Consider the following 13,415-nt stretch of genomic DNA (forward strand, 5'->3'; position numbering starts at 1 on the left):
GTCAGATTATAATGCTTTCCAATGAACCAGGAAAAGATGGGTGGAAAAAGGGAAAATGAATGGGGAGGTGTTTAGATTTTCCTGTAAATGAAGTTCTGTAAATGCTTTCAAATCTTTTATAGAAATTTTAGGAAAATGCTTAGAAATGAAAAGAAAATGTTACAAGAGTAATACCAGTCAACATTCTAGTTTTAAGAAGAAAGTCAGGAATAGAAACCCAAGAATTTCAGAAGAACTTGATGGCCCTCTGCCCCATTTACAAAGGCATGATTGATAAATTTATTTTTAAATAGTATTTCTAGGGGCCTCCCTGGTGGTGCAGCAGTTGAGCGCTGGGTTGCGAAGCTGCCTGCAGCCTCAGCAACACCGGTTCGATCCCCAGCTGCCAGGTGAGGATCCCACATGGCGCACAGACCTCTCCTGCCGCCTGCTACTCCCCTCAGCAATGTATTTCGTCGGTCTGCCTGTTCTGTTCCCTGCTCTGACTCTGGTGAATTCTCTCACCCTCCTGCGCTACTGACTGTACCCAGTGCTTGTATAAATAAATAAATAAATCTTTAAAAAAAAAATAGTATTTCTAAAAGACTAAGAGGTTATTGCATAATAATTTATTCTAATTAGTAACCAAGCTGTTTGGGGCAAATGAACTGCAATATCTTTATCACAGTTTTCCCCATTTCAAGAAAGAATTATTTTTCATACCCATACTTTTAATCCCGCCTCTGTCCTATAGTTTGTACAAGGTCTTCAGGAAAATCTCTTTTTTCTCCATTCCATTCAAATGGGAAACAACTGAAATAACTATCACTCAGAAGTGAAATGACGTGGGCTGTCTTAGTCTCACGAGGAAATCCGCTGCACAACACTATTCTAAGACCAGGCACTTTCAACTATTAACTTACTAACAACATTTGGGGGCTGATTTTGCAAATGATTTCTTCTGTGGTAGTACAGAGGTCCTAAAATGCTTCAACATTGCTTTTTAAAACAATTATTAAAATGTTACTAATTATATTTTTTTTAGAAAAATGTGGTAGAAAACACACTTGAATGTTAAAGACAAAGATGTGTGTTTTCATTTGAAAAGGTCCAATCATCGACTACCTTAAAGGCGCCCTCGTGCGGCCAACCCCCGCAGGCCCAATTCTTGCAGAGGCGCGCGCTCACGCACAGATGGCTCAGGGCCAACCACATCGACACCCGCTAGACTGTCCTGTGACCCACGCTAACGCCCCATGCGCTCTTAAGACTCCACTGGAGGCCGCAGCCCACTCACGTATTCGGGCTTGAGCTTTTTGTCGCCCCCGCGCACCGCCACCTTCTCCAGCTTGTCGATGACGGGCCCCACCAGCTCCTCGTCCTTGAGCTGCAGCTCCTCGTGTATGATCTCCATGTCCCGCACAGGGTCCACGCTGCCCTCTACGTGCGTGATGTCGTCGTCCTCGAACGCGCCTGAGTAAGTCAGAGGGAAGCAATTCAATAAATAACACAGAACATCATAGAGTGACCAAAGTTCCTACGAGGCTAACAAATTAACAATAGCTGAGTGACTCTGAACTCCTGCAAGCAGTTGGGGTATTTCCCCTATTTAGTCATATTCAGGGTACTAAAAACAAAACAGTAGCTCCAGAGCTTCAACATGTCAAAACGGATTAAAACAAAATCACGGTCTTCACAGAAAGGGAATGATGCCCCAGAACTACTGGTGCTTTGAAGTTGGTTACACCGAGATGCTGAATTCCAGGGACCGACTCTGAAGTTGGAAACTGCACTATTAAGGTTTCCAAGGGAAACAGATTTGAGGGGGAGAGGGCACGCGTGTGAGTGTGCGCGCGCGCGTGTGTGTGTGAGAGTGTGTGATCATCTGGCAGCCCTCTTCCCTGCTTCAATCTGCTTTATCGCTGTGGTGCTGACGGTGATTAGATAATGAACCACTCAGACACACAATTTACACAGCAGCTAATTTCATCGGCCTGATTCGAGGGTATGGTTTTTAGGGGCTATCAAAGAAGCAGAGGAAGGTGCATTTGTCATATATGAGTGACAACCATTCACACTATCCGAACAAAATGGTTCTGGCCCTTATTAGAAACACATGCTATTATCACATAGTTAAAGTGCAGTTGAAGCCATAATTTCAAATTGCCAACTGGAAACACAAGGGTAAAACAACCAGATATTACTGAAGCATGTGTGCTGACTTTATGCCCTTTTGAAGACATAATGTGGCAACATAATTCAACTGGGATTTACTCAAATTACCAGATAAAGAACTGCACCACAAAAATGAACAAATACTAAGCAATATTATAAATAGAAAGCAATGATATACACAAAATAAACATTTATAAGCAAATTAATTTAATTAAAATTACCAACTAGATTATACTCCCAAAATGAGATGCTTTCAAACATAATGTATCAATTATTTTAGACAGAGGTATCACAGCAATCATGAAAGACAGTTTGATTGAATTTGATAAGAGAAAGTGACTAAAGCTCACACTTCTATACCAAAGACCAAGATATTCTCATTATAGGTTACAAAGAGTTTTAAAATATAATTTCCCAGAATTAAAAATAATTAAACTGTTTTGTATCTTCATTTATTCAGTAATAATTAAAACATAAGCATATTATTATAATTAAAACATAAGTATTTAAAGTAACAAGTATTCTTACCACTCAACTGATAAAATATTATATGATGCCAAATACGTATGTACAAAATTAACAAGAAATGAGGTACATTATATTGTACTAAAAACACACCAGACAGACAGCAGCTTAGGTAAAAATTTACTAATATTTGAAAAGCATGAAAGAAGCCTCCCTGGACACATGGTAATATTTACTTCTTGTGTTTGAGACATCTTACACAAATGCCACAATAAAATGGGAAAATAAAAACAAAGGTTAGCTTCCTGGCCGTCAAGCTGCAAAGGAAAATTGGTTAGTTTGGTCATAGAAACAACTCAACTTTTTATGGCATTCACAATGAAAAATATCCTATATAGCCGTTACATAGAGACAATGATTAACTATAGTGATGTCCTCAATAACAATCCTGCCATAAGTGGATCAGGAGTTTTAAATGGCAATCTCTTCATTATAACCATCAATTTTAACTGAATAGATAATAGAGAAACAGTAATTGCAATTTTTCTGGAAGCAAAGACAATAAAAAAATTCTGATGTTTGAACTCAAAACCAAATAGAAAAACCTAGAAAATCACTTGTCTATTTTATAATCTTCAAATTATTCTCTAGATCGCACCTTGCCTGCAGTGTGCCAAAGGTTAGGCAAAGAACGGAATTATCACTGGATCATCACTAGCTCATTTCCCCTACTATAAAGTAAAAACCTCAAACTACAGATCCTATGTATTCTAGATTGCTTTTTGTTTCTATGCCTCAAAGCTAATATTATTATTATATTCATCTGGATGTGAGTTGGTAACTTACTATGAGAAGTTAAATCATTTCTGATAATAAATTGTGCCAAAAATTAAGTGATGGAAACTTTAAAGTTATTATTTAAAATTGAATAGACATACCGGAAACTTATATAATGCTATATTATTCAAATATTTTACTGAAATATTAAATAAAATGTTAGAAATAACAAGTTACAGTATTAAATAAAGATGAATAGCTTTGTGAAGAAAGGAGGCCTAAAGAGCTGTAAAATATAAGCTTACAGAAAATTTGGTATTGCCATTGGGCAATTTCCTATTTCTTGCAACTGAAAAATGTGACACTACTTTCCCAAAGACATACTTCTGAGTCAACAGACTTCACCATACACTTACAGCATTTTTTCACATCTTACCGCTTTTACTACAAGATTAGTGGTTAAGAATAATGACTCTAAAGTTAGACAGGCTTACAGGTCATAAAATCTCAGAGAAATTACTGAACCTCTATGGATCTCATTTTCAGATCTTTAAAATGAAGTTGTTTCTACCTCTCGGAGGAAGAATGTGATTCAATGTGCTAATACATGAAAAGGTTCAGCTGAGAGCCCAATTGTATCATACTCATTCAATAATTGGGGACATACTATTTTTTATGATGTAGGAATCAGTAATTTAGAAGAAATTCCATTGTAATATACTCGAACATTAATATTGAGTAATAGTAACCTCAGAACAGGTAAAAACAAACTGTGACTTCATAGTTTTTTCCCCACTAATTCTTATTATAGTTCACTAGCACACTTTTACTCTAGTCCATGGCTAATTTATTTCAGATTAATGAAACAATTATTACCATAAATGTTACAATTATTATCATAATTCTCCCTTTGTGGGAAACACTGTATTGGTAAAGAAGATGACTTCAGTATCTTGAAAATACTGTATCATAATAAATTTCTTGATGAGAAACTTATTCTTTTAGTCCTTCTGATAACATCAAAGATAAAGCCTCAGCTTGTTATACTGGTCTTTAATGTCTAACGTTTTAAAATGTATAATTTTATCAAGAGAGTAGCTCTTAGCTCATAGCAGCTAAAGGTTAAAATATTTAATAAATATGCAATTTTCTTTGTGTTTATTTTAATTATCTTTAATTTTGGCAAATGATACTAATTTTCCACATAAAATAGTGACAAAGTTTCCTGTTTAATTTAGTCAAAACTGTGAGATGACTTTTTTTTTTTGTAAAATGGAGCAATGTCTGAATATGTGGCCATGTTGATGGGGGGTATTATCTGATTTTTAAAAACTTTTTTGGCACTATTCTGTATAACACAAGGTAATGTGATAGGGCAAGTGTGTGTTGGGGTGGGGATACACTGCTATGTAATACTATATAGGCTAGGGTGGTCAAGGAGGCCTCTCTGAGGAGAGGACATTGGAGTTGAGAACAGAAGGATCAGAAAGAGGCAGTAATGTAAAAATCTGAGGGAAGAGGGTTCTAAGAAGCACAGAAATCCTAAACTGGGAACAAGCTTAAAGGATTTCAGAAACAGAAATAAGGTGACTGCGGATTAACCACAGCTGTGGATGGTAAATAGTTTAAATTGGAGAATTAAAGCAGTTCACCTTTGTTTATAAGTTATAGGTGTTTGTATTTTATTCAAGTTATAATGGGAAGCCAATGATTGGAGAGTTTTTAAAAAAGAGGAGGTAGTATGATATGATATTTATGATTTAAAGAAGTGACTTTGGCTACTTTAAAAAAAAATTGTAAGGGTGGAGACAAGAGTGATGACAGAGTGAGTTAGAAGTTAGTTGTAGGGGCCTCCCTGGTGGCACAACGGGTTAAGCAGCAACCTATGAAGCTGTTCTGCAGCATGAGTTCGATCCCTGGCTGACCAGGGAGCAACCCACATGGCGCAGCAGACCTCTCCTGACTCGCCCACTGCTCCCCTCAGCAGTATATTTCAGTCAATCTGCCTGTTCTGTTTCCCACTCTGTCTCTGGTGAATTCTCTCACCCCCCCCACCCCGACACCTCTAGCCTGTACACCAACTCTTGTATGCATAAATAAATAAATCTAAAAAAAAAAAAAAGAAGGTAGTTGTAGTTCTGCAGATGAGAGATGATCAGATGAGCAGGAATATGAAATAAAATCAGAGCCATAGAGAAGATGACAAGTGTTTGTACTGACTATATTTTAGAGATGGACTAGATGTAGAATAGAAGGTCCTGACTACAGATATTAAATTGGTAGTCATCAGATGTGTTTTAAAGTTATCGATCTGGGGCCTCCCTGGTGGCGCAGGCGGTTGTGCGCAGTGCTGTGAAGCTGTCTGCAGCCTCTGCAGTGTGGGTTTGATACCAGATGGCCAGGGAGATAGCCACATGGCACAGTAGACCTCTCCAGACTCACCTGCTGCTCCCATCAGCAGTGTATTTCAGTCAGTCTACCTGTTCTGTTTCCCGCTCTGTCTCTGGTGAATCCTCTCACCCTCCCACACATCTGGCCAGTATCCCGGTTCTTTTATAAATAAATAAATCTTTAAAAATAAAATAAAGTTATGGACAATAAATCTGAAGAAGAAGAAATCAAAAAAACCATCCCTTTCGTTATTGAAACAAAAAAAATCGAATATTTGGGAATAAATCTAACAAAAGAGGTAAAGGACCTATACAAAGAAAACTATAAAACACTGTTAAAAGAAATAGAAGACGACACAAAGAAATGGAGAGATATTCCCTGCTCATGGATTGGAAGAATAAACATTATTAAAATGGCCATCCTTCCAAAAGCAATATACAGATTCAATGCTATTCCAATCAAAATTTCAATGTCATTCTTCAAAGAAATAGAACAATTATTGATGAAATTCATATGGAATCACAAAAAACCCCGAATAGCCAAAGCTCTCCTGAAAAAAAAAGAAGGGAATGGAGGCATCACACTCCCAGACTTCAAACTATACTACAAAGCCATAATCATCAAAACTGCATGGTATTGGAACAAGAAAAGACATACAGACCAATGGAATCGAATAGAAAATCCAGAAATAAACCCACAGATTTATGGTCAACTAATCTTTGACAAAGGAGCAAAGACTATGCATTGGAGCAAAGAAAGTTTGTTCAATAAATGGTGCTGGGAAAACTGGGTCGCTACATGCAAAAGAATGAAGCTTGACCACTACCTCACACCATACACAAAAATCAACTCAAAATGGATTAAAGAATTAGACATAAGACCTGAAACCATAAAATATATAGAAGGAAATATAGGCGAAACACTACATGATTTGCACATCAAAGACATCTTTACAGACACATCACCCAAAGCAGTGATAGTGAAGGCGAAGATAAACAGCTGGGACTACATCAAATTAAAGAGCTTCTGCACAGCAAAAGAGACAATAACAAAAACAAAGAGAAACCCCACCAACTGGGAGAACATTTTTGCACCCAACACTAATGATAAAGGACTGATCACAAAAATCTGCAAAGAGCTGATGAGACTCAACAACAACAAAGAAAATAATCCAGTCAAAAAATGGGCAGAAGAGCTAAAAAGAAACTTCTCTGAAGAGGAAATGCAAATGGCCAACAGGCATATGAAAAAATGTTCAACATCACTTGTCATCAGGGAAATGCAAATCAAAACTACCATGAGATACCATCTTACACCAGTGAGAATGGCACATATTAAAAAAACTAGCAACAACAAATGTTGGCGAGGGTGTGGAGAAAAAGGAACTCTTCTGCACTGTTGGTGGGAGTGCAAACTGGTCCAACCACTGTGGAAAGCTGTGTGGAGATTTCTGGACCTACTAAACATAGAGCTTCCATATGATCCAGCAATTCCACTCCTAGGTATTTACCCAAAGGACACAGAAACATCAATTCCAAAGAACACCTGCACCCCTATGTTTATAGCAGCACTGTTTACAATAGCTAAGCTTTGGAAACAACCCAAATGCCCAAAAATAGATGACTGGATCAAGAAGATGTGGTACATATATACCATGGAATATTACTCAGCATTCAAAAAAGATAAACACATGCAATTTGCAGCAACATGGATGGCGCTGGAAGGGATCATGCTCAGCGAAATAAGCCAAAAAGAAAAAGAAAAATACCGGATGGTCTCACTCATAGCAGGAATCTAGAAAACTTAAATAAGGGACCAGGAAAATGAATAACTATAAGAAAGTGAAAATCAAAATCAACAAAAAACTATGAACCAGAGACACTTTTAGGGGGGCAGGGGCGGGAGGGGAGGGATTGGGGTCAGAATGGGGGCGCTGCAATTGTATGGGGAATATAACAATAAAATTTATTATCTAAAAAAAAAAAATAAATAAATAAAGTTATGGATCTGCGAGACATATAGAAAGAGCACTCCAACGCTCAAATGTCTGCAGGGAAGGAAGATTTGGCAATAGAGACTAGGAGGGATGAAAAAAGTCAGGGAAAAACTAGGTGTATTCTCTCATGGTGGGAAGGGAAAAGAAATGTTTCAAGAAGGAAGGAATATTCAACTATATCAGATGTTTTTAAAGGGAAAAGAAAAATAAGCACAAAAGCTGATCCCTGATTTTGACAAATAGTGGTTCTCTAAAAAATACTTTAATAGCTATATTCCTTTTCATTACTATTTCTTCCATATATAAGGATACTGACTCAAGGATATAAACATGGACCTTATCCTCTTATTTCTTACAGCTTGAGCTATAAAGAGCTAGATTTTAGCATTTCTAAATTCATTCAGGTTTTGAAAAATTCCTTTCTATATACTCTAAGTGGACTAATTAAGTAAGGTAAACACCATGATATTTTTCCCTTTGAGAGAGATCCTATCAGTAAAGAAAGCAGAAAAAACAGCTACTTCCAAAATTTCACATCCCAATTAAGCTGACATAAATAAACACTTAAACAAAAATTAAGCAACTGAGTTGGTCACTCAACGGGTACCATACATATCAACAAGAACAAAAGTGGTAAAACCCAGTAACATCAGATTTCTCCAACGTAACTATGCCAAAAGGCAGGGGAACAATGTCTTCAGAGTTTTAAGGAAAGCAGTGGTAATACAAGAATTTTATATCCAACGAACCTGTTTTTGTTAGGAATAGAGATTTAAAGTATGATCAGACTCTACTTAAGATACCCAATAGGGCCTCCCTGGTGACAAAGTGGCTGGTGGCATGAGTTCGATCACTGGGCAGGAAGCAGACCTCTCCTGTCTCACCCACTCCTCCCCTCAGCAGTGTATTTCAATAGCTCTGCCTCTGCTCTCCACTCTGCCTGTGGTGAATCCTCTCACTGCTCCCCTGCACCTCTGGCCTACACCCCAGTTCTTGTATGCATAAATAAATATTAAAAAAAAATACCCTAACATATAAATAAGATTCAACTACAGGACTTATGTTAATGAAATAAAACATGGATTATAAGCTATGAAAAGTTAAGAAAAATTAACAAAATTTTTGAGATAGGGTGAAGGGAAATAAAAATGTAAGCTGTTCATTTTCTCATCTTCCACAGTAAGGAATCAACACATACTACATAACGATGAAACATATAATTTTAAGAAAAATTTCCCCAACCTTTTAGTGTTTTCATGATCCTTTTTCTTAACTCTAGCAGTATAATTTAAGAATGTATGTTTTGTGAAAAAAAAATCTGAAGGTCAGTAATTTCTACTTTAGTTATTTCTTTCAAACTCGATAAAATGGAGTAGTCGATTGAAAAGAGCACAAAAACTAATGATCACATTTAGATAAAATTTTTTTTCTTAGTAATACTAACCAAATATAATGAAAATAATTCCTGCATAATGAGTTATAGAGCAATTTTTAAATTTTCTTCACTTTTTATTTTTGTACACTAGTTCTTTTTGTGCGGTTGTACTGCATATTATGCAGTTTTACCTTGCTTAAACTTTTATAATGAGCAAACAATGCTTATACAAAACAAGCAGTTTTTTTAAAGATTTATTTATTTATACATACAAGAACTGGGGTGTAAGCCAGAGGTGCGAGGGGGGGTGGTTGAGAGAAGATTCACTAGAGAGAGTGGGAAGCAGAACAGGCAGATCTATAGAAATACACTGCTGAGGGGAGTAGTGGGCGAGGCAGGAGAGGTCTGCCGCACCATTGGGTTAGCTCCCTAGCCTTGGGTTAGCTCCCTGGCTAGGGATCAGATTTGTGCTACAATGGCTAGCAATAGCTTGACAGCGCTGTTTTTAATCCTTTTAAAAAACAAGTACTTTTTAAAAGTGACTCTTTTTAAAATACAAGAAACAAATTTAACTTGCAAAAAAATGCACATTTTGATTAAAATTTTGGTTGTGCTGTGAGTAGCCACAAGAAAACCATTACCAATAAGATTATTTCATATTTCTTCATTGAAATCTGTATGTGTGTGTGCATAAATAATATAGGTGAATGAAAACAATACTAGTTATAATAAACCCTCATTATTAAATATTTTGTTATAGGAGAAATTTAACCATAAACTGGATCAGATTGAATTCCATCATAAACACAGTATTTACCAAGATATTCTACAGTGTTTTCTTTCACAACAAATCACTTTTTTCAAATCTTTTTGACATTTCTCACATTTCCAGTGTTTTCTTCTCTTTCTATTATCCCCAGCAGATGACCCAAGCTGTCGTCCCTTACTTCACAGGGAAAATGATATCATCTTTGTTTTTACACACTCTCTCCTTTTTTCCAGTAAAATATGTCAACTTCTATGTATGCCTAATCTCTCCACAATCTCAGCTCTGGATCTTAATCCTCCCCTAAAGACGTTTCCTCCATATGAGCACTTGCATTTCCCGACATCTCATATTATGCCTTTCTCTCCTATATTGTTGTCATCTCTATTTCTCTTTTGTTTTGCCATTAAGTTTTCATTTTCCCATGTTTTTCATTTTTACTTATTTCTCTTATTGCGGTAACACTGGTCTACAACACTGCATATGATTCAGAGGTATACAATCATACATGCCCAGATACATGCTAGCACACCACAGCCACCACCCACAGTCCTCCACCACAGCTGACTGGGCTTCCTCCCATCTTTGCTCTATCCTTCCTCTCTATTCTCTGGCAGCCTCAAATGTACAGTGAGATTTCTAGAGTTTGCATTTGGTTTGTTTTTATCAGACTCTTTGTTTTGTTTCTCCACATTCCATTTCCACTAATACGTTCCCATCAATACCTAAGTAATCCTAAGACTTTATATTGTATCAATGATGTCAGTCATCCCTGGACATTAATCCCCATTCTAACTAGTGCTTTCTTTCCTCTAATTCAGAACCAAACTTTCTGAAAGAGTTGTCTATATCTACCCTCTCCACACTTCTTTATTTCCAATTTCTAACTTAACCCCCTGCAGTTTGGAATATGCCTCTACTATGCTATCATAAATCAGCATCCAAAAGGACACCAATAACTTGCCTTCATGATGCTAAATCAAAGTCATTCTTCAGGAATCTGTAATGATATTTCAGTAGCATCTAACTTTAGTGTATTACATACTCTCTTTCATTGTTTCTTTCTAAAGCATTCTCCTATTTTCTTCTGTTTTTTTTTTTTCTGGCCATTGTTTCCTCAGGCCCTCCTTTTCTTACTCTATCTGCCCCGTAAGTGTTGTCTCTCAGCTCTCTTCTCAGATATCTCCATTACACTCATTAACATAATCTGCAGCTCAGAACTCCCCTAAGGTTCTAGTATACTTTAACTAAGATATCTTTTAAGTTATTGTATAAATAATCTCTATTGTAAAAGATATTAAGTGAATAAATGCAAACTGTCAATGCTGATACTAAAGTCATGACTTTTAAAGCCTATATACCCCCTTTACTGAAAGTCAGTCAAAATACATATTTGATTTGGTGAGATACAGTTGACTATCCATATGGTACTGCATATTCTGCACATTTATTTCTTTGTATGATATGGCAGAAACACATTGGCTAGTTTCAGTTACTTTAAATAGATTGAAGACTGATTAATTTACTCATTCATTCAAAGCCTATCTAATTCCATAAATATGTGAATAAAGAGGATAAATACTCTTTTTAGTATGCTAAATATAATTGTGAAGAGCTCCAGAAATACAAATATACTTCAGAAAGTCAGGACTTTTGTGAATTGTTTTGCTATGTTACTACTCAACTTTGGACTGTATTCACTTTTCAAAAGCAAAGCATCGTTAGCTAGATGTAGAAATAGATTGTGTCCAGACTTCACAGCAATATTTTATATGCTACCTGTTAAGGAAGCTTGATATTTCAAATAGCATGTGTACAGTTACCTTTGGAATGAGAGGATATTTGGAACTATTTGACATGTCTTTTTCCATTTTACACAGTACAGAGATGAAGTATTCCTTGGTGTATAAGCCAAAGCAAAACTGCCATTCAACACATATGTCCCAAACCACTGTAATCCTTGATAAATATGTTTCCCACTTAAAGAAAGTTGCTTGTATATCTAACAATGTAACAGGGTGGTCCCCAGGAAAGGGGGAAGTTCCAGGTTCCCTGCCCCACCCAAGGGAGGGTGGAGCTGAGCAGGAAGAGGAGAAGCTGGAGAAGAGACTGAGGAAGGAAGCAGGATGGAGCCAAGACCTGGAGGAGGAGCATGGAGCCTAGAGACACGTGAAGAAACTGCGCTTGTCTTTTGGTCGTGGACTGGGTGACACAGATGTGGGTGAGACCCATGGGGAGGTGACAATGACAGCTTTTATCTTGATGTTGATTTTGCTCTTTTCCTTCCGGGCTTGTCTGGTTGTTTGTGACCCTTTTCTGTGGGTCCCCACTGGAAGATGCTTTAGACTTGTGGCAGGCTTTGGGGCCTTGTTCTGGGCCGATCCCATTTGGATGGAGTTTTACCCACGAGGGGATGGGTAACTTTGGGTGTTTCATTTAGAAACTAGATTATTTGCTTTTCCTGTATTGTTTCCTAGTTTTATTAAAGTTCCTTCTCATTAAAGTCTCATATGTTTTGTGTTGATGCGGCGGATGGCCGAACCCATTTAGAATAGGCAGGTTTGCGGGGTTTGGGCTGCCCCTCTCCCTGTCCTATAACAACAATATGCTAAGTGTTGTGAGAATTAAAAACAAAAACCAGAATAATAGATTTTAATTAATTTTAATGACTAGATAATCTGGTTGGGAAAACAAATCTAATTTAATAAGAAGGGAGAACAGTATTCACTAGCAAAGACTGTAATAATAATTAAGGTGTTTAAATATTAAAAAAAAATAGTATAAGCAAAGAGGATGAAGTAATAATGAAAGATATGACAAGTAATAAGAAAAACCATTAGAGGGCCTCCCTGGTGGCGCAAGGGGTTAAGGCGCAACCTATGAAGCTATCTGCAGCCACTGTAGCACAAGTTCGATCACCGCCTAGGGAGGTACACACATGGTGCAGCAGACCTCTCCTGACTCACCTGCTGCTCCCCTCAGCAGTGTATTTCAGTCATTCTGCCTGTTCTGTTCCCCACTCTGGTGAATCCTCTCACCGCTCCCCCCCACACCTCCGGCCTGTACCTCAGTTCTTGTATGCATAAATAAATAAATCTTTTTTAAAAAACACAGAAATTCTTAATTAAAAAAAAGAAAAACATTAAAGAAGACAAATGTTGATATAAATAAGACTTACTAAAGAGCTGAGCATATTGAGAAATTGTATTTAAGAGTAAGAGAAAGTAAAAATTTATTTTATCAAGTAGAGGTGAAGGACAGGGAAGTTCCAATAGCAGGGTAAATTTGGATCTCATCTGCAGGTTAATTAGGAGCAAACATTGTTTTTTACATTCATAATAAATACAGAGCAACATTTTCAAAAGACTAAACAGAAGTTGGCAACTAGTTAAAAGAAAACTGCTGTATTCCAAATATGGTGATGAAGAAGTATACTAAGATACTGATGGGTGAGAAGATGGTAGGACAAATAGTGAGAATTAACTAAATAA

General features: G+C 37.0%; 1 protein-coding gene across 1 annotated transcript in view; it reads right to left on the reverse strand.

The window, feature by feature from the left end:
• OLA1 (Obg like ATPase 1) overlaps positions 1 to 13,415 on the reverse strand; it is a 147,081-nt gene that overhangs the window by 54,199 nt on the left and 79,467 nt on the right. Inside the window, exon 5 of the mRNA XM_037523562.2 lies at positions 1,277 to 1,452. Within this exon, the coding sequence (XP_037379459.1) occupies positions 1,277 to 1,452 (176 nt within the window). The remainder of the gene's footprint in view (positions 1 to 1,276; positions 1,453 to 13,415) is intronic.

This window comes from Talpa occidentalis, unplaced genomic scaffold (genome assembly GCF_014898055.3).
Source record: "Talpa occidentalis isolate TD23 unplaced genomic scaffold, MPIMG_talOcc4v2.1 talOcc4.3, whole genome shotgun sequence".
NCBI lineage: Eukaryota > Metazoa > Chordata > Mammalia > Eulipotyphla > Talpidae > Talpa > Talpa occidentalis.